We start from the raw sequence: 26686 nt of genomic DNA on the forward strand, positions 1-26686 counted from the left end.
CATTAAAAAGTTTGGGTCAGTTAAGGGAGAGTGAGTAAGTAAAAAGTAAGTTAGTAAATAAATAAATTAATATTCAGCTTTTATTCAGTAAGAATGCATTAAAATGATCAAATGACTTTTAAATAATTATAAACAAAATCTGTTTGGAGGAGTTCAGAGGGTCAGCTTGTTCTGTTTATTGTGAAGAAGATTTTGGACAATTGTATCTATGCAAAATCAATAAAAAATGTATCCCAAAAAAGGATCATGTGACGCTGAAGACTGGTATAATAACTGCTTTCCCATCACAGGAATAAATTACATTTTACAATATATTAAAATAGAAAACAGTCATTTTAAATTCTAATAATATTTCACAATATTACTGTTTTACCGTATTTTTGCAAAAAAATAAATAAATATATATATATATATATATATATATATATATATATATATAGCTTTGGTGAGTATAAGATACCTCTTCCAAAAAAACTTACCTGCCCCAAATATTTGAATGGTAGAGTATAAAAGAAATAAAAATACAAAATAAATTCAAAATTATAATAATTTTTATTATATATTTTTTTTAATTAATATAGATTTCTTTATTAATAAAGACACATTCATAAAAGAAGAGGTATTCAAGTCATTGTATGTATAAACTGGATTTATAATGTATTTTTAAATACATTTTTAGATTCTGATTAGATTATGAGTATTGTCATTGACCCACATGCTACACAGAACACAGCACCATTATGCTTTGCTCTTCTATCCAAATACAGTAAAAAATGTATCTGCATAATAATGTGCATGTCATTTGCGTGCTTTAGTGTAGTAGTCCAAAGGCTTTTGTGCAGTACACACACAGACAAAGTGTTTAGTAGTTGAACATACCTGGTATAAAATATTGCTCTTTAGCTAAACAAAGAGAGATACACAGAGAACTGAGAGGAAAGCTGTGTGTATGTAGATCAATAAATGAATATGAATATTGATCAGAGAATCCTGCTCATTTATAACCCCACAGCGATCAATACTTAACTGACAGACAGTAAACTAATAATACCCCCCAAACACACACATTTGCATTCTGATTTATATTCTGCTTAGACAGGAGAAGATAACTCATACTGAGACGCTCAGAACTGTATATGTCTGTGTAAGTGAAAGCTGACTAAGATGTTAACACCCCTGACCACACACACACATTCTCACTGACGCTAAAGTCCATAGTCAGGAACAGACAGGAAGAGGTAGAGTCAAAATTTAGCATCTGTAAGCAAGTCTGGCAAATTACTCAAAATTATGCATATTATGAACAAACCGATTTTCATGGATGTATGTACCTGAACAGCGGAACTTTTTGCTCTTGATCTGGCCGATGCGTTTGTTAGCAAGCCGGCGAGGACTGGTGCATCGAGCTCCACTGGTCTCAATCGGGTTGTCTTGCAGGTAGTCAGCTAACCACTTCAAATGGCAGTCACACATGAAGGGGTTCTGGGCCAAATGACTGATAAATATAAAATATTCAACAAAATTATGAATGACGGTCATAAATAAGATGGTCAGTTTCTTGAAAAAACAAATATGTTTTACTCTCAACCTACTGACCAACCTAAAATATGACTGCATGCCATTGATCATACATGGGCCTAATATTATATACAAAGAGTTTTTCAAATTCCCTCATATATGATGAAACAAGGGACAAAAATATAAAGGCAGCTGTGTATTTTCTTGCCTGCATACATATTAATTCTGTAAAATGCAGTAAAAAAAAAAACAAAAGTAAACATGACATTATAAAGAGATGATACTTTTTAATGTCATTATACTAAAGTCAAAAGGGTTTATGAGGTAAAAAATATTACTTAGTGTAACTCACAGTGTTTGGATGGCTCGGAGAGAAGAGAAGGTTCCCTTTGCGATGGTTTGGAGTTTGTTGTCATAAAGCGACAGAAGATTCATATTCTGCAGGTCTTGGAAAGAATCTACGCGCAAACAATTGATCTTGTTTGCATTTAGCAACCTGTTGGGATAAACATTTGCATGTGACATTTTATACAAATCTCTCAGGCAAACAGGAAAATCTATATATGAGTTGTAAATTGAGAAAGTATAAATGCCATATGCAAATAGATTAACATTTCTAGACAAACATATGAGCGAGACTTCCCTGCGGTCTCCAGACTCATTTACAGTGCCTTATAGGAAAACAAAGTTGTGAATAAACAGAGGCTTTATTTTACAAAGCTGCTTTCGTATAAACAGGATTTATATGTTCTGCATCTCCTGCAAAGCAATAAAACTGTGTGTGAAATGTTATTGGTTAGTTATTGGCACTAAACTTTTATATTTGTGAGCATACACAAATGTGAGTTTCACATGTTAGTTATTTCAGAACAATTCAAAAGTGAGAGGGAGTACAATCTTTCTATATTCACTTTCAACACGGTCTGAGCGCATGTGAGTTTGTAATGTTATGTAGTAGCTCCAAATGCGTATGGTCTTATTAAAACCCTATAAATACTTGGATTAACAAGCATTTCCTAAACATACTCCTCATACTCACACACATAAAGCGGAAATGTGGGGTATGTGTGTGAATTTATGTCCAGTTGTGTCTGTGATCAGGGAAATGTGTCAGGCTTACGGTCCTATCCTCAAGGTGCAAACACACACACACACACACACACACACACACACACACACACACTTGTTTTTTCTATCATGATGTGAGCATCTATTATTTTTACACTACAGGGATGTCAAAAGCACCCGTACCACAACTGCAATACTAACTGTATATTAAAATAAAAAAATTATTGTCTTGGTAGGATATTTATGTAAACACTTTTGGTTAGATATAAGAGTTTTCTCAAAATATTAGACTCTAAATTTTGCCTAATATGTATGTCTCTGTCAAGTATGTAATTTACACTCATTTAAATGACAATATTGACAATAAAAAGAAAAATAATACTGGTCTTTCCTTCTTTATTACTGACTGTTAAATTGAAGCAATGCTGACTTACTGAGAAATACTGGTAAAGTTTCACAATATTGTGTTTAATAGCATATTAATTGTTTTGCTGTGGTATTTAAGTTGATATTGAGAATTACTGCCATTGCTATTAATTACTAAAATGTTGGTATCTTGAGCTAATGAAATTTCCTTTCACGTTTGGCATAATTAGATTTTAATTGAGTCATTATTTAGTATGTTTATTAAACCATTTCCCAATGGCTGGTCCTCAGACTTGGCAAAACCTGACCCACCCACACTCGGAGAGAAATAAACGCCCTTCCTTCATGGCATTTTCAAGCATAAATTCATAGAATGTGCATTACTCACAGTAGCTGCAATGAGAATAGTCCATCAAAAAGGCCTTTGGAAAGTTCAGTGATTTTATTCCCATATAAAACCCTGAAAGGCAGAAACACAAGGGAACATTAAATAAAAGCAAAGATTAAAGATGTTCATTACCCACCCACACACACAACCATTCATCAGAAATGGTTCCTCAAACCGAGCACAAGATGCACCACCACAAATCATCCCAGTGCAACCAGTGACGAATCATATTTAAACACAAATTAAATCATATGGACCCAGAGGTAAAATCATGAAAAACATTTGTGCAATAATCTTCTTATGATGAATATAAAATATCAATTACATCTCATATTCATTACTTAATCTTAATGGTCTGTAACCCTACACAAACTGATGTTGTCATAAAAATGGGTGATAAATATTGGCAAATTCAGGACTAATCTGAAAGAGCCACACAGGGTTAAACATTTCTTGGCATTTTTATTTTAGAATGAATAATGGCATTGTGGCTTTGGCTATATGCTGATATCCTACATATGTGCAGCCCACACAGAAACTTTACAGAAAACTTCAAGATTTGGAAAGTCTGTCTTTCACGTTGTACAAAGTTGTACTTTTGTATGTTTATTCATTAAATATTTTGACTAATTAGTTTATTCTTTAAGATACTTATTGGTGTGTAGTACACAATTCTGTTAACAGGCAGATTTCCCCCCAAAATCAGCATCTAAAAAAAAATTCAGTTTGTGCCTGCATTTGAAGTATTTCATTACTGTGATGTCATATCAGGACTTGCATGTGTGTGTTCGCTTATGTTTCACATTGAATCACTCTTCTGGCTTGAAATTGTATTTTTTCAGGAGGAGAGATTTTAAATGGCTGGCTGGTGTTCCTAAGAGGCTGGTTCGAAGGGAACGAGAGAGAGGGGGAGAACTGTTCCCCCCACTAAGTTGTGGCTCATTGGAACCCGGTCAGTAAAGTAAACCAAAGAAAATACAGAGACCAACAAAGAAAGACATATACATGTACATCCCATCACCGTAAGACACACAAATATGCACACTGAAAATGCCAGACCAAAACAAATAGCTTAATGTATTTATATTAGTGTGTTTCATATTCTAAGGGTTTAGCCATATACAATATAAATTTGTCATTTGTCTTGCAATTACCCTGCTTACTTGCTTCCTTTTTCTTCACATCGTATGAATTCAACCAAAACTGCCACCTTGTAAAATACTTACATTTTCTCATGAGATCAGTATTATTCATTTCCTTATTTCATACAACTTATTTAAAGATAGAATAATTACTGGAGGTGTCTTTAAAACTGTTAATCTATTGAAATGAAAATGTCCTGTATATTTGAATGGTGGTTATGTTGATTCTGACTCTACAGGGGTTTATCTGCTCTGTTCTCTAAAAGCTTGAATGAGTCAGATCATCAAAAATTGAAAGAATGATGGAAGCTTAATATAACTCTTACATTCTCTTCTCACGCACACACACACACACACACACACACACACACACACAAATATACATATAAATACTTACAGAGAATTCAAAGATCGGAGACCTTGAAAGGAGTCTGAAGCCAATTCAGTTATTTGATTATTACTCAAATCTCTAAAGAAACAAGAAAATTAGAGAATGATGATGAATATGTATGTAATTATGTATGTATGTGTGCTCACATGGACACACACACTCACATTCTCCGCAGCCGTTTGTAAGGTGAGAATGCTCCTGGTGGAATAATCTTGATGGAGTTCTGCTCCAGTCGGCTGTGAACAGTGAGAATAAACCAGATCAACAAATGGAGGGAACGTGGCAGAGGGAATAATCCAGGTGAGGCTAAGTGGAAAATAATGGGCACTGACATCAGTATTGAGGAGTTATTGGAAAAATGTTATGGGAGATGGGCGATGACTGATTTGGAATGCTACATCTTGGACATTAATTCTGGGTTTAGAGTCTGTTTTTTAATACAGATATTTAATACAATAAGAGGGGTACCAAGACAAAAGAAGGGGGAAATCATTGTGACAGGCACAAATGTAAGATTAATGTCAATATCTCTGGGACGACTTTAATCACAGTGTAGCAGCTGCGTCAGTTTGCTGTAGTTCCAGTCTGAGGCAGTGCCCATGTCTGGATGAGTGTGTGCTTCTGTGATTTGGTCAGACTAAGAACAAATCCAACATCTGTGTTCCATGAAAAATTTAATTATGAACACACTGACATTTAAACATTGTCTTAAAAGTGCACTCAGGCTTTTTTTTGTTGCATTAAAACATTTACCACAAAAGAACAGTTATATTAGTATCAGCTATTTTAGTAGCATTAGTAGCAAAACTGTTGTACTTTACAGTATTTGGATTTAATATACATGGAGTGGGTCACTGAATGATGCTGTCTCACTTTATCTCAGTAACCTCCCTCTTATAAGATACTTTCGCTTGTGTAAGAATTGAATAATGACTTTGGAAGCCTGTTACCCACTCAGAATAAAATAATAATAATAAGGATTAATAATAATAAAATAATAATAATAGTGATTTTGTTTCTCATTATTGTCACTACTGACATATTATAGTTCAAAGTTGTGATTTTATTTCTCATAATTCTGAGTTTATATCTCACAAATGTGACTTTATTTCTTATTATGACTTTCTATCTCACAATTGCAAATATAACTTTATTCCTTATTTCAAACTTTTTCTCACAATCACCTGATTTTACCAAAAATGTGATAAAAGGTTGATGTTTTACTAGTGGAATAAAAGATAAATCAACATCAGCTGTAATTTTCCTACCTGCCAAGTCAAGTAATAAGAATCATAAATATATTATTCATTCAATACTCCAGCATTCAACATATAGCAATGCTTATTTATAACGGCTCGCCTTCTTGCTGTCTCTCGCTACATATCTGTTCATCTCTTTGACAGTAAATATATCATAAATCAGATAAGCTCTCCAAAGTTGACAGAGCATGAAAATCGGGCTCCCGCATAGGTGGACGAACACACATACACACACATTTCATTCAGCCAGAGCCAAATGAGATAATCTGACTCATCTGCCAAAGCCCTGCATGTGGCTTTCAGAGGAAGAAAAACGAAGGGATGACAGACAGAGAAAGAAGGGAAGAAAAAAGATAGACAATGACCCTGGCAGTGAGAGGCACAACAGTTTAAAAAAGATGTGTCTCAATCCAGGCCCCGTTGGCAGAGCGCTGGCCCACAGAAGAGATGCCATTGATAAAAAAAATCCATTTCCACACTGCATTAATGTGCATGACTTCAGCATGGCCTCCGTAGTTAAAATACTTGATACAGATACAACCCTGACTGTGTGTATGTGTGTTTGTGGAATGTGGAAGCTACATCTGTCAAAAAGGAGGCAGACATCAGACTGGTGCCAAACAAATCCACCATTACACTCAACCTAATACAAGACTGAGGAAGACATACTGCCTAAACATAGTCTTGTCGGTGATGGCTCTATGTATGTGAGTGTGTGTGTGTGTGTGTGTGTGTGTGTTTCTATCCTAACTATTCCTTTATGGATACTCTCAAACGGAAAATGATCCAGAAACAGATCAAATATTTTCACTAAATAATATAAAACTTATTAATGTGAATAAAATAAAGAAAATTATAATAATATAATATAACAAAAGTTGTGTTTTACTATACTGTGTTGTTATCATTATTATTATTAATTACAATTATTATTTTATCAGTATGATACCTTATAGATAGTTATGTTTACTGAATATATTCGAGTACATAGTACATAATACTTATTTTTTTTCCTTGTGTATTAATAATATAATACAATATAATATACTTTAGATATAGATAGCTAAATAAATGTCTGGGTGTGTGTGACGTGTTGTGTGTCTGCTCCTCACTCACATTTCAGTGATGGTTTCTGGCAGGTTGGTGGGTATTTCAGTCAGTCCTTTCCCCCGGCAGTCCACTATGTTATTACTGCAGGTGCACAGCTCAGGACACTGCAGCACACTACAGGACGAGTGTGACTGGGGCCCTAAAACACGCATACAGATAGATGACAGGGATGCAGGGGGATGTGCTACACAAATGAAGGTTTAAAGGATAAATTAAATTAAATTAAAACAAAACAACAAAAAAAACTTTCTCAAGCAAAAAAGTTGTGGACTGCATATTGCAACTAAATGCAATTTGAAGTAAAGAAACTTTTTTGCCCATGTTATTTTAGCATAGATAACTTGCCTTCACTGAAGTCTTGAAAGCATGAGCAAAGAAAGAGAACAGCCGAAAAATGGACAGAATATGAAAGCTTTGGCAACACAATACAGCAAATTCATGTATTTATTCTCTTTAAAATCACAAGCTCTTATCTCCTGTAAACAAACCATACAAATAAAACACACACTAACTTACCTGTACACATAAACTCTTTCTTCTGAACCTCAGCAATGTTGTGGCCCCTCAGAGAGGGCGGAGCCATACACTGTGTGTAGAGGCCAAGGCGGGGCCTCTGTCTCAGCCAATCAGAGAGCCAGGCCACATGGCAATCACATAGCAGATTATTTGAGTGCAGACGACTAGAGAGATGAGAGTGAGAGAGAAAGTCATTTGAAGGTCCAATGGCAGTCTAAGCTGGCATATCGACAAAAATGTGTGTGAGAGAGTATTATCAACTTTGCATTAGAAAATTTCTTGTTCATTAATTACTGTCATTTACTTGCAGACAACAAGCAAACACACAATGAATTTCTCTGTTGACTCTGGTGTTTCTGTGTGGTCAGTAGCTTTAGGAGTCCTTCCCTTAACAAGATTAATGTTAAAACTAAATATAAAGCATATTTAGTTGTAACTGGCTTTGGAAATCTGAAGTAACAAGACAATTATCTTTTCTAACATGACATGACAGTAGAGCATGTGTTCAGAGAGCTAGAGGATTGAGTTTATTTTGTTGGGTATTTTGTCATGGCAGAAATCATCCCAGAGACTTATGACCAACTTCACATTGAACATAGCTAGAGAAAGCACTGAAATGGACTGCTCTTCTTGTATCTCTCTCCACAATTCTTTCCTTCCCAATGGGCCTTGGAAAGGCTTTTGAATAGGTTGGGTCAAGAATGAGAACGACAAAAATCACTTTGTCCACTGAAATGCAGCAGAACATGCAAACCATTTCAAGTGTTACAATGCTCTAATGTTATATAATCAACTTGCTGAAACAGAATCAGGAGGTGATTTAATATACTGAACATATTAAAATAAATTTTTTATACTTAATTTTTTTCTAATGTATTTTTTATAAGAAAGATAAGGTCACCTTGTCACTGAATTGCTACATGATTTTTAACATGTTTATTCAACTGGATAAAATACAATTTGGGATGTTTTTTTATTTTTTTATGTTTAACATTTACGTTTAACTTTTTGTAAAAAATACCCCCTTTGTTTTTGTCCTCCATGGAAATAAATGGGTAACATTTCGTAACAATTTTGTTTTAGTATTATTCATATACTATTATAATAACTATTAATATTTTGAACAATCTTTTACTTGAATATTTTCAGTTTTAGTAATTTTGTTATGCGCTTTTGTACGCTTTTTATGTAACATTTATATTTTATTTTATTTCAGCTTTATTTCAATCAGCAAAAAAGATTTTTAATACCTTTAGTTTTAGTTACTGTATGGTAACCACAGTATAAGTATAGATTTCATGGTCTTAATGGTCCTTCCCATCTTGGCATTCACTGGCTTTCTTTCCATCATCTATTGCTGACGTTTAGCTAACAAAGACCAGAATACCGATATAGCAATTACCTACTCTAGCTCATCACGTAAATGTGATTAAATCATGATCACACACAAAGAACTTCAATCTTCAAAATGTATGCTAATGAAACATACATATTAATGTGGTTATTACACCCTATTACCTCATAATCACACTTATTAAGGACCAGCATGATAAGTGCTGGATAACATGCCAACAACAGTCTGAAGAAATGGTTTAATGCAGTTTGTGTGTGTGTGTGATACTCACAATGTCCTAAGCTTGGGCATGTGGTTAAAACTGGCCACTGACAAACGAGAGATATTGTTGTTATTCAGTGTGCTGTGAAACAAAGACAGAGAAAGATAATCAGTTCATAGACCTTTTTAGAACAATAATGAGGAATAGTTCACTGAATGAAAGCGAATGGTTACCACAGCTGCCCACAAATGCTTTGGTATAGTTTGAGAGTTAGTACATGATAACAGAATTTTGGGTGAATTATCCTTTTAATATTTTCCTATTACAATATTCAGTAGACATTCAAAAGGATACTCTCAAACTATACCAAAACTGTACTCACTCTCAAACTATACCAAAGCATTTTTCATAAAGAATGTCTACTGAATATTAACTTATAGGACAGCTTTTTTCAGTATATCAATATGCCTTCATGCATGTATGGGGTTATGTGCAGGGAACCACTTTATAGATGCACATCTTAGATTTAATACAGCTCATAAACTCTTTTCTGTCCAGTTGTCACAAAGCATCAAAATAATCCTAGCAAAATAATCTGACACAATCCCATTTATCTGTCTTGATTCCATTCTCTCTAACAGAATTGTTCACTAATCCAATTTTAAAAAGCAGATATGCATTTTATACAATCATTCAACACTCAGCAGGCATGATCTGACAGCCAAACACAGCATGTCTCCAACAGAGAAATCTATACCAATTTAACATGAATATACCATTTTCTAATCTCAGTTTCAATCTAAAAATCAAACAAAGTATCTGGAACAGTCCCAAAACCTGTGTGGCCCAGCTTTGACCCAAGTCTAATAAGACCGTGATATCTAAAAAAATCTCTGCAGTGGCTTTAATTCAACAGAACACAATCAGACAAGTTCACACACACATACAGTGCACTTACAGTACTTCTAGGTCCCGCAGAGCTCTGAACGCTCCGTCTTCAATGCAGGAAATCTGATTATAGTCCAGCTGCCTGAGAGAGAAAAAACAGAGAGAAAATGTTTGAAGATGATGATGTGGGTTCTTCTGTTTGGTGTTCAATGATTATGGTAATAGAGTAATAAACTCTCATAAACACTACTGATCCTTACTAAAAAAAACAATAACAACAAAAAAACCCCACATACATCCTTCGCTCTCCTGTCCTTCAATCAGTTTTTCTTCTCTCACTCATTTTGTAGTCAGTCTTTCTCTCTTTCTCCCCTCATCACTGTTCTTCACTTTCCAGCCTTTCTTCTCTCTCTGTCTGCTGTGCTCCCCTCCCGTATTGTCTACCTGCACTGCCCACTCCTCCTATGTGTGTATGTGTGTGTGTGTGTGTGTGTGTGTGTGTGATGGTCAGTTTGCCTGGGCTTCTCATTAAAGCACACAATCATTAATTCAAAGCTCTCTTTCGCTCTCTATTTCACACAAAGATTCAGAAGACTCACAGGTTTTTGATCTCAGTAGCTCCTCTGAATGCTTTTCTGGGAATCCCCTGGATTTGATTTTCACTCAGGTCACTGATAAATAAACAAGAAGAACATTAACAATCATAAGCAGTTATAAAGACAGATATTAATATGTAAATCTTTTTAAAGCAGAGTGAACACTGAATTGTTTTCCTTTGCTGTCGTTGTGTACAATAAAAGCAAAGGCAGACTGAGACCTCAAATTTCAGACTTTACAATATACATTTTAGTTTACCCAAAAATGTAAATTTACTCATCCTCATCTTATTTCATAACTGTTTGACTTTATTTCTTCTTTGCAATGCAAAAGTAGAAATGTGTGAGTGAAGCAGATGTGAAGAATGTTTTGGTCTCTGATTGCATGCCATAACAATAAATGGGGAGCTTTCAATCATCAAAAATTACATTTAAGTATCACAAAAGTCTTCCGAAGCCATATGAAATTTAAGTTGATAAATCAGACTGATTAAAATAATTCAATGGATTCTTTCAGTGTTTCTCAGCCTTTTTGACTATAAGTATTCAAAGGACCTTTGGTAAATCTGCTGTAATGCAAATAAATAATAAATAAAAATATGTAAATAAATACAAAATATGACGTCAGTTGAATGTCGTACAATTTTATAATAACAATGTTAATATAATCATGTAAATATAAGGGCCCCTGTAAAAGATGGACGAGACCCCCAAGTGTGTCATTTGTAGGATACTTTTTTGGCGCTTTTGTATTATTTTTTTTAACTCCAATACCCATTCATTGTATCTGCATGGAAAAGAGTGATGAGGAACATTTTCAAAAATGCATTTTGTGTTCCACAGGAACGAAAGTCATGCTGCTTTAGAGTGACAGAGGGTGAGTAAATATTGAAACAATATCTGTATGACAGAAAAGGCTAAGACTGATTATTTCACCATATGATAAAATAAATACTTTATGAATCCTGAAATTTGTCTTGAAAATCAATCCCCCCTGCAGCTTTAGATAAATGGTCAATATAAAAATTAGGACAAAGAGAAGACAGTGTACTAGAGAAAAATAAAGGACTGATATAATTAATCACTTCACCAATGTGAAATCTACACATAACTAATAGCCTTGTGTTCATATAAGATAAAAGAACATAAAAAGAACACAATCGCACATAGTATTCAACATTCATTGACATCTGCAGACACTGTCAGCGGGAAAAAAATAAACAACAGAAGAAAAAGAAAGCAGGAAGGAAAACAAGAACAAAATGAGAACGGAATGAAATATCCCCTTTTTCAAATGTAACAGCTGAAAGAAGAAACGCAATAAATATGCACACACAAAACTCTAATGCACACAGTTATGATGAGACTAAACAAACATTTCTAACTGAAGCCCCAGGTTCTTTAGGCACCAGAGCAGACATTTAAACAGCCTGGGTAAGTCTTCAGCGCTCTTTAAAAATGTCATCCTGACATGACCTGAGCGTGAACTGAATGGGAATCGTCTTTAATCAGGTTCATCTGTGCCTGTACAGGACACTGACACCGATCTGTGCGTGCATTTATGAGATCAAACGTACTTCTGGATTACAGCACAAACATTCCAGCTGTCAGCCATATGACAGCAAGACGAATTCAGGTACAGACAAACTATTTAAATCAAATCAAACAATTAAAAAAACCTGTTCCCAGTTCAACAGGGTGACTAACACTGAATAAAGCACCACACACACACAAAGACATGGTGGGAGGTGGGCATGGGCTAGACAACTAGGGAGGCTCACACACACACACACACACACACACACACACATATATACAACTTCAGTGGCAGCATATAGTGGAACACCCAGGAGAGCATCAAGAGCAGAAAAAGAAAAAGAGAATAAAAGAGAGTAAAAGAGGGTTGAATGATGACCCCTGAGCACCTTTAGAGGAAGTGCTTCACTCGCTCTCTTTCTCTTTTCAATAAATGAACAAAAACTAACAGAAGCTTAATCCCTGCTTTCATCCCACTCTCTGTCCTTCACTTGCTGTCACTTTCACTCTTTCTTTTCTCCTGCTGTGGGGGAAAAAAACTCATATAAAACCATAAAACACTGAGAGAAGTTAAACTAATCTAATCTAATCTAATCGAATCTAATCAATGAGTCTCTTTCTCTAAGTTATCGTACAGTGTAAATGAATATTATAAAGAGCTATGAAGAGCCCACGTGTACTAATTAACATCAATTAACTTACTCCTTTGAATGAATGTCATAATAGCCACTACCAAAATGCTAGATTTTTTTTTCAGGGCTCACATGATCAGACTTTATGTCCCGGTCATGTGATCAAATCTCTATTCAGCAGTTCCCAAAGGTTGACCTTTTCACCCTTGGAGTGTGCATGTGTGCAGGTTCCTGTGTGTGTGTGTGTGTCCGTAGGGGGTGACTTTAATGAAGTGTCTTCCCTCACGCAAAGCAGACTCTCAAAGACAACCCTCTCATTTATAGACGTACACCCGCACACACATACACACACAGCATGGGACCCTTACAGATCATGAATAGCCAGTTCTAGCTAGCAGGCCTGTCAGTCAAATTCCTCAGCCGTCAATCATAATGGGAGACAGACACTCAGTCTCCAAAAACTAGACACTGACCATAAGAGATCAGCTCTCTCTGTGTGTGTGTGTGTGTGTGTGTGTGTGTGTTTGCGTGTGTGTGTGCGGCAAGGTCAGGCCAGACAGAGATAGATTGTTGAGAGCTCTATTCATCAAGATGCCTGTCATCTTCATGAGTAGCACATGACAGCACCAATCACAGAACAGCAGAATTTAAATGAAAATGCCAGGGAGACAGACAGGTATTTATAATATCAAAAATATTCACTCAAACCCCCCCCCACACACACACACACACACACACTTGTCTGCATTGAACCGCAGTGATGGATTTAATCCTCATCCACTAGGGGGCAGTGCAATCTTACCAGCATGGACAACCATGCACAGATGCCAACATATCACACTAAATCTTTTTGTTTAGGTTTACTTATGTCTGTTAAACTTGTAAATATAATACAGATGCCAGATGCCAACAGATGCCAATCAAATTCTTAAATATTAATTAAAACACTATTAAATTATTAAAAAATGACAGAAGGGTAATTCAATGAACTCCTGTCAGTGATTTACTATATATTTTGATTCAATATCAAAGCTAGTGGGGGGAAACATTATGAAACATATTATATATTTGGCTGATGAATTTTAAAAATGCAGTGTGACTTTTGCCCTGGATTCGTAACTGATTTGCTCCATCCACTATTAAGTTCCGTTCGCTCCCGACCAGGGCCACCATCGGGGGATGGGAAACCAAGAATGTTGTCCCGAGCCCTGTGACGAGGGGGGCCCACTAAAATGCACTATGCTATAGCCTTCTTATTGGAACAGGGGGCCCACCGATTAACATTTTGTCCTGGGCCCCGAGACTTTAAGTAACGGTTTGGCAAAGCACTCTGCTTGGTCTTAAAGTTGCTGTTTTACATGGATGCTTGCCTTCCCCCCCCCCCCCCCCCCCCATTGCACTGTGGTTAAGCAAAACAACACTTTTCTAAAACAAAATTTAGTTTTTATCCTAATAAGTCTGTGGTGGAATAAACCTAGAAATTCAACAAAATTGACTCTAAATTACCACATAGCGCTCAACAAAGATAGAGAGGAAAAGAAGGAAGGAAAGAAAGGGAAAAGTAAACTGATAAGTTGGAATGAGTGGAAAGTGAGAGGGAGAACAGACAGACGGAGATGCTATCACATCCTTGAGCCTTTGATAGCAAATGTTACATTACCGCCAGTATGACGAACCAGAAACAACACTATCTCCCCAAATGACACAATAAGCACACAAACATCAGAGCTGGAAGTGTTTGGATTTGCTTGGACAGCATCGGAAACGGTTATTTCACTCAGACGGCGTGTGTAAAGATTTCAAATTTGAGCCAGGGGGAAATAGACTCTCAATCTACTGCCAATGCGTGTCTGCTCGGTATGACTGCAAGTTGATTAATTCTGCATTTGTACAACATTTTTCAAGTCTTGTACTTTTCTGGTTGTTTTTTCATTCCTTATCAGGTTCACTTGAGTTATAAAGAGCATTGATTAATTGCCTGATTTTTGATTTATTGAAACTGGCTGATACCGCCTTCTGTTTTTGCAGCTTTCTTGTGCCAGTGCCAGTTTTCAAACTGAATTTTGAGTAAAATTTACTTTTTCTATTTTGCAAATGTACAATATAGATCTTATTTTGAACATGCATGTTTCAGTGTTTGTTTAGGGTTTTTTTTTTTTTTGACTTCATGATGTTTCATGAAAATGTCATAACTGGACCTGCTGATGAAAATGACATTCTTCTCCAGACTTCTCTAATCATTTAGTCCAATTAAACTTTGTCCCTCTAAAATTGACTGCATTCATTTTTGAGTGCAACATCCTCAAAATCTATTCAACAACTGTTGAGTTTTGCGATAATCTGTAACACTTGGAGGTACGTCACAGCAGAGCCGATCCTCCCTATACGCAGAATACGCAAACTGCGTATAGGACCCCCGAAACACCAGGGGGCCCCCTTGTTCTCAAAGATGTTTTAATTTTAGTTTCGGTTTTTGAGTTTGGCCAGCGGTTATTGAAAACATGAATGATAATTTCTTTTAATGCGGTGCGCTGTCACCCTCTCTACGTAAAAATCAGTCAAATCATGTAATGTGAATGTCGTACAGTCTCTTGCTCGAGACTAAAAAAACGTGTTGAAAGCGTACCGAGCTGTGGAAGACATCCCAACCACCCCATACCCAGAAAGTTTTGCGTGGGGCCATCAGAAGTCTAGGATCGGCACTGCGTCACAAGTATGGATTAAAAGATTTGTCGCCACTTCTGTTTCATTGTGGCTTCAATATGATTTGTCATTTGTTAGTTTGTTTCCCATTATATATGGTAGACTGGCATTAGACTGGAAATGGATTAGTACTCTCTGAGCGTGAATGTGTGTTTCACACTTCCTCTCTCTCTCTTTAACATCCAGTGGTGTTGGGGAGACCACCTGTCATCCATGAAAATGTCATGCGCACACACACACATATTAGCAGATGTTAGAGGGATCTGTGAAGAAATGAGCGCTGATCATTTGCTTTCCCCTGAGAGGCTCATTAGTGAGGTGTTTATGAACTGGAGGCATTCAGCACTCGTCTTGTAAGCCTGCATCTTCTAACCCTAACCCTTAGGGCACAGACTGCCCTCCTTCTCACACACAAAGACACACACAAATTTAGACTGAAATATTGGTGAGTTTGCCATTCATCAGTCATATAAACTCTTTAAGTTCTAGTCAAAAATAAAAATAACGATTGCACTAAAATTTAGGAAAGCAAACCCAGGTTATATAATGAATATGATGGTAAAATGACAAGTCATGGAATCAGTGATTGTAGCTAGATTCATTGTTTCCTGGAAAAAAGAGACATGAGTTAGGGCTGGGCAATATCAGTGAGATATTAATGAGACGAAAAATCAGATACTCTTAAAAAAATGTAAACAAAGAACAATACTCTAGACTATTTTTTAAATTAAGTATGAAGACTACAGCACATTTTCCAAAACAATAAAAAGAATAAAAATAAAGGCGCATCAAAAAAGTCACTTTTGAAGTCCCTTTACTTAAATGTCATTGCCTCACAAAAGAATGTTGCTCTGGTATTTCTGAAATGTCAAAGTGATCATCAAAATGAATGGCAACTATTACTCTGCAGAACTTTTTCTTGCACGCTTTTGTTCCCTCGGCCGTTGACCACAAATGTGACCATGAACCACAAAACCAGTCTTAAGTGTAAATCTTTCAAATTGACAATTATAATATGAAACGTAATCTGAAAGCTGAATAAATAAGCTTTCCATTGATGTATGGTTTGTTAGGATAGGACAATATTTGGCTGAGATACAACTATTTGTAAATCTGGAGAAAATCACCTTTAAAGTTGTCCAAATGAAGTTCTTAGCAATGCATATTACTAATCAAAAATGAAGTTTTGATATATTTACGGTAAGAAATTTACAAAATATCTTCATGGAACATGATCTTTACTTAATATCCTAATGATTTTTGGAATAAAAGAAAAATCAAAAATTTTGACCCATACAATGTATTTTTGGCTATTGCTACAAATATACCCCAGCAGCTTAAGACTGGTTTTGTGGTTCAGGGTCACAAATGGGAAGTTTGTCACTGTGTTTTATCTTCACAATCTAAACTGAAAGTAATTTATTAAGTTTATTGGTTTCACTTTATTTTGATAGTCCCTTTAAAACATTCTGTTGACAGTATTTCTCTTACATATCTACTAACTCTCATTAGAGTGCTAGTAGACTGGTTGGGTTAGGGTTAGAATAAGTTGACATGTACTTGCAAAGTTACTTATAGTCAGTAGAATGTCTGTTGGGAGACCATCACAATAAAGAGTTAGCAGATATTAATCAGACAGTCTACTAATACTCTAATGAGAGTTAGTTGACATGACATGTAGGTGCAAATTTACTTATTGTCAACAGAATGCTCAAAAGGGACCACCAAAATAAAGTGTTACCAGTTTATTTTATATTAGTAGTATATTAATTTATTAATAGAGACACAGCAGCTACTTTTCCATGTCATGTCCTTTTCCAGTATTGATCATTTGGGTTTCTTAAACAGATGGAATGCAAATGCTGCTTTACTCAATTTTTGTTTTTCTGTTATATGTTATAAAAAAAAAATATTCATTTAATTATAAATTAAATGATTAGAATTTATATCTAGCTATGTAATAATATAATAAAAAAACATATTTTTTGCCCTTAACACTCTCACACTTGCAAATCATTGAGGAGAACTAATCTGATAACACACTCTTTAATGAATAATCATGAAAAGATTGTGCATCCAGCTTTACACTGAGTTCAGGGTCAAAAAGTCAGAGAGACTTCAGTGTGTGTGTTTATGTGAGAGAGCAGGATTTAATTGTGCCAGTATGGGTTCACACAGACAACCACCAACTTTCCCACAACCACTTGTTTTATCTCCGTCTGTGTCTCCCTGTGTGCCATTCTCTCTGACTCGTTCTCTTTCTGTTTCTGTCGGTCTATCTGTTGCTCTTTCTCTCTCTTTAAGACACACAGATAGAAACAATTGAGACAAAGAAACACTCAAAGATGAAAGACAGGAGATAGTAACTCTATTTCCCCTCTCTCCTCTCTCTCTCTCTCTCTCTCTAAATCTTTTCAAGATGTTTTGAGTCTCGTAGTTATTTGCCGTAGATTCCAGCAGACAGTATATGTGTGTGTGTGTGTGTATGGGTGAGTCAAACTGAAATATTCCTGTTCAAATACAGACAAGGCCTCAATGTTGTCTTTCACACACCCGCAAACTTTAGTCACAACCAATGGCTACACACACAGCTGCTTGAGTCCATCTGTCCTTTCCACACTCACTCAAACACACACACACAGAGTTAAGCCCACATTTCTTCAGTGGGTCGCTTTAAGGATGTGTCTGTCAGAGCTGTTGATTTTGGAGCTTTAAGGTTCAGTTTCTCAAACACACACAACGAGTTAGTAGATGAGTCCAAATTCAGCTTCTCTGTAATCTACAATTACAAAATATAGATTGAAAATCTCATAGTGAACAGAAAGAGAGTAAGAGGGAGACGGTGTGGTTTTCCAGTCACACTCAATCTGCCAGTGGGAATTACATACAGCCGTCGAGGATTTCCTTCTGTAATTTACTGCTTAACGATCACCGCAGTTTGTGTGTGCGTTTGCACGAGTATGTGTGCACCTCACATTTGTAATAGCAGGTTGCGAGTCAGCCTTACTAGAAGTTTCCCTCAGCTTAACCACCATGAACCAATCAATAAAACTCGGCCCAGAGCAGCTGTTAAGATGACAGCTTTACATATCTGATTACATTACATATGAAACACAGTCAACATGATCATCTCCCTCTCTCTGTGTGACCTTTCCCACAGTTCCACTCTCATACGAATTCATCAGGAACAAATAATCATGGTTGAAGGGAGATTTTGTTTGAAGGCTAATGGAAGGTTCTGTTAACGCCTGACCAAACCATAAAGCATAGCAGAAGAGTCCTGTCGTCCCGCACAGTATTCCTTATGTCTAAACCGCATATACACACTTCGGGGGATCGTAAAGACTCTGATTTACTGCCTCATTTGAATGTATTCAATGACTTTAGTACACTTCGCAGTGTTTTATATTTTTGAAATACGCTTTCTCTCAGTGATGCTCATTTTTCCTGCCTGCTTTGTGGTTGAAATTCTTGTCATGGGATTTTCTTATTGCAATTTCAGATGCTCGCACACACATGCAGGAGGTTACGTATGTCCATGTTAAGGCCAAGACAAACATACAAATAAAATGTAGAGATGCAAACTGTGTTAATGTTAGGAAAGCCTTGAAGGAAACTGTCTTTTAACTCAAATGCAATGTAAGATACACAATACAATGTAATTACAAAGTAATAAATATGCAATTTCATTCTCCCTCTGTATATATATATATATAACTATATACAAATACAAATATATATATATATATATATCCCCAAATACATGATACATGCTATCATAACAACGTAATAGCAATTTAACAATATGCTAATTTGCTATATATCATTGTATTGATTGATTACCATATTTATTTACCATGATGTTTATGCCAAAGAATAGCATACTTTATATAATACTTTGAAACTTAAAAAAAAACATGGTATTTCTATGAAACATTTACCAAACAAGCATGGTAAATACTGGCACTGTTATTTTAAAACATATCTGAGCATGTATAGACACAGACTGAAGATGCAGGTCAGACATTTTAAATTATAATAACAAACTCCAACAGAGAAACCTGTAGACTGTGGGATCAAATTACCATAAACCACGCAAGTGTAACTGTTTGATTGTCTTTGAATGATAATGTTCCATTCCATAATTCATACAATTTCAAAAGAGGAATGTAAATGTGCCAGTGCAAACACATATGCATAAATACACACTCACACAAACACACACTAACTCGCTTCCATGGAAAATCCCCTGAATTCACAACATTTAAATTTAAAACCATGAAAACTCACACGTAAGTGTGTTTGCTTTCATCATTGCCACATGGAGGAACACACACACACACACACACACACACATACACACTTCAGTCATGGCAGGAGGTTTATTAGAGTCAATGCTATTGATGTGAATGAAGTCATTAAGAGATAAATTATTCACGCCTCATTTGATTCCTATGGACCACCGTACTCCCCGAAAAACATGTTTCCATGACAGCAGGAAAGCACAAAGACAGGAATTCAATATATACTTCAAACAAAACACACAAACATTCACACATAGTCGCATGTGGCCAATAACGCATCCATATAAGCAAACACACACATAGATGCAAACACTGTTTTTCCTCCACATGAACCTGTTTAGATATCCACGCCTTTTTCATTTTTGCAGAAACAAATGTTAAAACAAAAAGATGTTTGTGTTTGTTTAAAGTATGCATGGGAATTGAAAGTTACAAAACATCTGCTTTACCATACAGTGTGTACTAGTGTGTGTGTGTGTGTGTATATTGGAGAGCAATTTGATGTCATTATTCACCCGTGTGATAACAAGCAGTGTTGGGGAAGCTACTCTGAAACTGTAGTTTGACAAGCTACAAGCTACTCGTAAGTTAAACTAGTTAAACTACAGTCAAGCTACCCTTTTGGAAAAGTAGTTAGCTACACTACAAGTTACTATCAAAAAGTAGCTAGCTACATTGAAACTACTTTTTATTTTTTTGAACAACGTATATTATAAAATAACTGAATAAGTGTCTGAGGAATGTTTTAAGTAAAATATTTAGTGTTTAAAACAATGCAATACAATTATTTCTGTTTAATTATGGTTTTATTACACACAACACTCAAATATCTCAGACTGTTACAAAAAGTGTAACCTTTCCTTGTCGTTTCTTTGAGAGACATGAACTTGGACAAATAAGGCCATGGGTAATTAACGTTAGTTGTTTCTCCATCCTCCAAATCTGCCGCCACGTCTTGCTCCATCATGGATAATATGGGTGTGTCAACCCACTTCTGTACGTCAGTGAACTGTTAGCCGCAAGATGCGTGATTAAACAACAGGTGGCGGTAATGGCAAAAAATGAGTTTGTAATCTAACAAGAAGAATATCCTTGCATCGCGCTGATTCGCGCAGGCTCGACAAAACGCAAAGTAGCTTTTACTCGCGCTACACCGCTACTTGCTGCAAAAAGTAGTTAGCTACTGGAAAAGCTACACTGTTTAAAAAGCAACTGAGCTACTGCCAAGCTACTGAAAAATGTAGTTAAGTTAGTAGCGTCGCTACTTGTAGTTAACTACTCCCCAACACTGATAACAAGTGAGTCTAGTCTACATCCTCAAAAATCCTTGTACACACATCCGCTTGCGCGCACACACACACACACACACACATTTTGAATGCAATAAAATCTCACTAGATGTCTCAATGTATCAATGTCATACTGGCATAATCTGCCCACTCTGAGTAATTCATCACAGATCAGTGTGTAAGTCCCATGATCACACACACACACACACACACACACACACACAGTCCACCCACAGGCCATACACAATGATCGTACTGTATGGTGAGGCTGCCACCACAATGGAACTGCAGAAGCCTTTGTGTATCTGTCAACCCCTGTCTGACTATCTTAATAGATCACACACTCAGAGAGAAATAGAGAGAGAGAAAAAGAGAGAGAATGTAGCGATATTTGTCCATCTGTCCATAGTTTCAATTTTGCATTTGCGAGAAGAGGAAAGTAAAGGAGTAGAGGTCTATTAAAACCTTGGGATAATTTCACTTTATTTTGACAGTTGCAATTCAATACACCTCTAATAACACACTCACTCTCTTTCTCATATACATATGCTCAAACGCCTTTTAAAATCATCTTCATTAGGTAGAAGAGATTTCTACATGTGAGATATAGCATTCTCATATGAACTGAGCAAAGCTGAAACTCAAAACAATGAGGTAATGTTGGTTCTTGCAGACATATACATAGGCAGAAGATGGAATGATGGTTGGATAGAGGCGCAGATATGGGTGGCTGAGTAAGAACTGTACTCATCTAACAGAAAATAAGTAAAAATTACTTTCAGCTGACACTAACTTGTCTGTAATTAATTATCGGCTTTGTAGGTCTTTTCATTGAAACAAGTGTTTTGAAGGTAATTTGCATACCTATTGTTAATTTTTTTTTAATTAACAAAGTTTTATTATTTTTATTTATTTACTTTGTCTTCTATTTTGCAGTAGTAGTGTCTAGTAATATCAGAAAAATGACTTGCATGAAGAGTTTTCCTTTTGTTGGCGTGTGATATGAGTGGCAATGCAATTTGAAGATTTAACATCAAACATATAATGAAAATGTACTCTTATCTATTTTGTACATGTGTGTTATAGCTCTTACAGTCATCCACATGTTTAATTTTTTCAAAAATATTTCTGACCTTTCGATTTTTAATCAAAATATCACAACACGATCTTCTGGTGAAAGTGACAGACTTCTCTCTGGTGTTGTATATGACTTCTCAAATTACGTAATCTGCTTAAACTCCTTCCCTAAAATTTAATAGTTTTATTGGATATAGATTTTCCTTAAAATGGCCTGTCTGCATCATTCATCCAAATGCTCACCTCAGGATGGCATTCTAGTAATCCCACCGCAGATGAGTAGACATTGAAAGTTTTTGTGTGTGTGTTAGTGGTTTAAGAGGTCATTCCTCTATGTCTTATATAGGCTGAAAGCTGAGCATCTTAAAAACCCTTCAAATGCTGGAAGGCAAATTGCCGCTCAATTCAGCTGCTCTTTTACTTTTGTCCCTCTTTTACTTTCTGCTCTCTCTATCTCCCTCTTAAAACATGGCCCTCAGTCATGCGTTTATAGAGCGAGAGAGAAAGACCTGGTGTCCTCGAGTCACACTGATAAAGGCTGCGTCTGTGAAAGCGTGCTAGCTTTAGTGTCTAAAAACATATTGACCGGTGAAGGATACCATCCACAATCACAGAAATCCAATAATGCACGTCAAACACATACCACTGCAGTCTGTACACTTGCTCCAAAAGATTATTCATAGTTGCCGTGTTGCTCTATTTCCAGTTCTGTCCATCAGACATAAACTTCAATAAACAGTCAGCCACCGCTGTCTCTCAAACACAAATATTTGCCTAACCACACCCACATCTCCAGAGCAGCCAGACACCATGGTGGAGAGTTTTATTACACCAAATCAAAGAAAGATCAAATCCATTTGTACTTTTAGACACAACATTCAGTAAAATACAAATGACTCGTCAATAACTTCCCCCTACATGTCTGCCAACAGACAGATGTTTACTTAGCTATTTAAATGGGGACATTCCAAAGACATCCACTGTGTTTTTATAAACAGCTAGTTATAAATACAATAACCACATCTTAACCCTAACAGAAAACTTTCTGCAGTTTTAAGATAAAAATTACTTTATTTTGTTCTGTCAGATTTAGCTCACTTTTAGGTACAAATTGTCCCAAACATTTTGATAAGTAGGCACACACATACTGCACACACACACACACACACACACACACAAACACACTAAACTGTCCTTTATGACAACAGTTCTCAACTGTCTTGTTAAAATTAACCCACAAATCTTACAGTTTTTGTTCTGATTGCTTCACAATTCCAGGGTCACAAATCACCTGTGACTTGATAGACGCATCTAAATCAGGCAGATTCCAACAAGGAAAGGTTGTGTGGCATGCCCTCATTCTCAAAAACGATCAACAAATTATACAGGTAAAAGAAAATACTACACAGACTTAGGCATATAACGTTGCACGTCGAGCCAATTGAAAATCAATAATAATATGTGACGATTCAAATCGGTTGAGATGTTAAAGGAATCGTGATGGTATTTTCATCTTGCCTCTGTATAAAGTATTGTTTATAAGCACAGCGCTGCTTTGTTTACAGCGGTAACCAAAGGAAATGCTATATTTCCGCTGTTCCATAAGCGCCACCTGCTGTCAGAGAGTGAATTTGCGTTCTCTTGCGGCCTATCTGCTGTTTTTGTTTTGTGCAGATGTTTTAAGTTGTAAAATATCACAAAACTAAAGTCAGACTATTATGTTTTTGCATTGAATTTTGAAATTATACAATTTTATTTGTGAAAGGTTCATATCCCAACAACAGGTTGACAAGCATGCAAGGTCAAAAAACACTTTCTTTGTCTTATAATATGCATTTATTTTTTACCTTACTTGCTCAACAAACCCCTCTTTTGCGTGATGTTAATCTGCGGTGATTGGTACGATTGGTCAATTTCATGCAACAACGTTTGTGAGCGCAGTACTGCTTTGTGTACAGCCGTTACTGGGGAAACAGCTATTTTTACCACTCCAAAAGCGGCACCTAGTGGCAAAGAATAAATTTGTATTTTCATTCAGACCAACGCGAAACTCGACTGATGGTTTTATGCAGCAAACACGGAGAGCTGTAAATGTGAACCGGTATATATATCCCACGGGGGAAGCCCCGCCACACAAAGAGTGCAAGTCTGTGGGAAACACTGTAGCAGTCTTCAGTAAAATGACAGGGACACAACACAAGGTTAGGGCTATACTGCTGTGGTATTGCTGTAAAAATGAACATTGATTCTTTAGAGCCTCGTCTTTTGGCAGATTAACAGATTTACCATGAAACGTCTTGGGATTCGTTTTAAAAACGACTCATTTCAATGATTCAGAGTCGACTCTTTCTTTTGAGAGACAATAACTTTATACACGTTGCACTTAGAGCTGTGTTACACACTGCATGAAAGGTAATTTTCAAAAATCCATAATAGGGGCACTTTAAATCATAGACTGATCATGCAGCACGTATGCAGCATCTTTGTTTGGATCGTGATTAAAATGCAGCGGTTACCTCTAATTTTAAATGGTAAGAGCACAAGCAAAATCTTAGTTTGTTTATATGAAGAGATTTCTTTATTTGTATTATTTTTGCTGTACTATTATTGTGTGATTTCAATTTCACAACAAAATGTGCAGCATTTTGCCTGAAAAATAATAAAAGGACACCTTTTCATTTATAATTTGTATCATTTTGTTACAAAAAATCCTGATGAAATAGTATTGAGAAATCAGTGTCAAGATTTGTATCGCATCGTGAGCTGAGTGAATCGTTACATCCCTGCACAGACTATTGGAGTGACGAAAACATGGGTTTTGAGGTGCAAACCACAGTGTTTAATTTGCCATCAAAAACAGCAAAGTTCATGAGACATGAAAAAAAATGTGCAACATGTTAAGAAAATTAATATTGTCATCATTTATTCACCTTCATGCAATTCCAAAGACTTTTGTTCATTTTCAAAACACAAATGACTGTTAGTTTTAATGAAACCTGAGAGACTTATCTTTTCATTTAGAGTCGATTTCACCTAAACGTGACACTTCATAAAGTTCATAAAAGACATAAAAATACTCCATGTGAGTCAATAAATACTGTAGCAGTAAATACAGATCAGCACACATATATAGAGCACATCAAATGATAAATGGCAACTGTGCAAATAAATGTGCAAAAACAAATCTCAAACGAGCATATATGTAAATGAGAGCCTTAATTAAAATGTTTATTATATAAAGTGATCATATATCTTGAGAACTAATCTGCTGAATTCATGTGGAATTCGTTTACAATGTCTTTACGAACCTTTTGAATTTAGCGTTTTGCTGGAAAGGACAACTAAGGGACAAAAATCTTTCAGGTTACATAAAAAACTTCACCTGTGTTTCAAAGACAAACGAAAGTCTTGTGGGTTTGGAATGATCTGAGGGTGAGTGTTTAGCACATTAGGTGTGATTTGATAAACATCTAGTTTTTAAATTACCGACGCCTCATGCATTCATCTGACACTTACAGTGACAAATTCCTACACAGACACCGACGCGACGCGAGTGAGACTTCTGAGCAGAAAGAGACGTCTAAAATTAACTGGCCCACATGAGCAGATAGACATTACCACCCAGGGTGAAAGCATACACACAAATACACACATGCAAACTTCACACTGTGTCTACAACAGATGCACATGCAGTATCAGTGGACAATTGTATTATGTTTCATAAAAATTTGACTTTCACTTAAAGTTGAACTTCACTGCAGTGCGCGTTTGTGCATTTGGGCTCGTCTTTAGACTTTTGTGAATGTGTCTAAATATGACAGCAGTTGTCGACAGGTTTAAGTTTATTGAGAGAGAGTGTTTTTATAGGGTGTGTAAGTGTGTGTGTTTGTCTGTGTGGTGTTGATCCATGTTAAGCTCTTGCAGTCGTTATATCTGTGTGTCACATTCCCGACAGTTCCTGCATTATTTTTAGAGGCTGGGGGATTTACACAGACACACACATCCAGTAAACCTAATCTCGATGAGAAATACTGTTTTGCACTGACACAAGTTCAAATCCAGTTTCCACAAGATCAGCAGAGTTCAAGTCACAGTTTAGTTTAACATATTAAACTGATGCAGATGTCAAACCGTCTTCTACAAAAAATTCCTGAAAACTTCTCAAACAAACAGAACTTTGGCTTTTGCTTTGGAGTTTATGACAAATTGTTATTTCTTTCTTTGCAATTTTACCCAACATCTTTTGAAAAATATTCAATAATCAATCTGTGTGTTTCTGGGGTCTTATCACTAGGCCAAACTCATTTACAACCCAAACGATTTCTAGTCAGAATGAGAAATGCATCA

The 26686-nt window shown here is 36.1% G+C and overlaps 1 protein-coding gene across 1 annotated transcript in view; it reads right to left on the reverse strand.

Moving 5' to 3' along the window:
* The window catches only part of LOC306874380 (slit homolog 2 protein-like), an 85113-nt gene that overhangs the window by 25997 nt on the left and 32430 nt on the right, over positions 1 to 26686 (reverse strand). The window contains exons 5-14 of the mRNA XM_079424383.1: positions 10802 to 10873; positions 10273 to 10344; positions 9384 to 9455; positions 7759 to 7922; positions 7249 to 7381; positions 5038 to 5109; positions 4880 to 4951; positions 3341 to 3412; positions 1871 to 2014; positions 1332 to 1495 (exon numbers count right to left, since the gene is read on the reverse strand). Coding sequence (XP_079280509.1) covers positions 1332 to 1495; positions 1871 to 2014; positions 3341 to 3412; positions 4880 to 4951; positions 5038 to 5109; positions 7249 to 7381; positions 7759 to 7922; positions 9384 to 9455; positions 10273 to 10344; positions 10802 to 10873 — 1037 coding nt within the window. The remainder of the gene's footprint in view (positions 1 to 1331; positions 1496 to 1870; positions 2015 to 3340; positions 3413 to 4879; positions 4952 to 5037; positions 5110 to 7248; positions 7382 to 7758; positions 7923 to 9383; positions 9456 to 10272; positions 10345 to 10801; positions 10874 to 26686) is intronic.

This window comes from Barbus barbus (genome assembly GCF_936440315.1).
Source record: "Barbus barbus genome assembly, chromosome: 8".
NCBI lineage: Eukaryota > Metazoa > Chordata > Actinopteri > Cypriniformes > Cyprinidae > Barbus > Barbus barbus.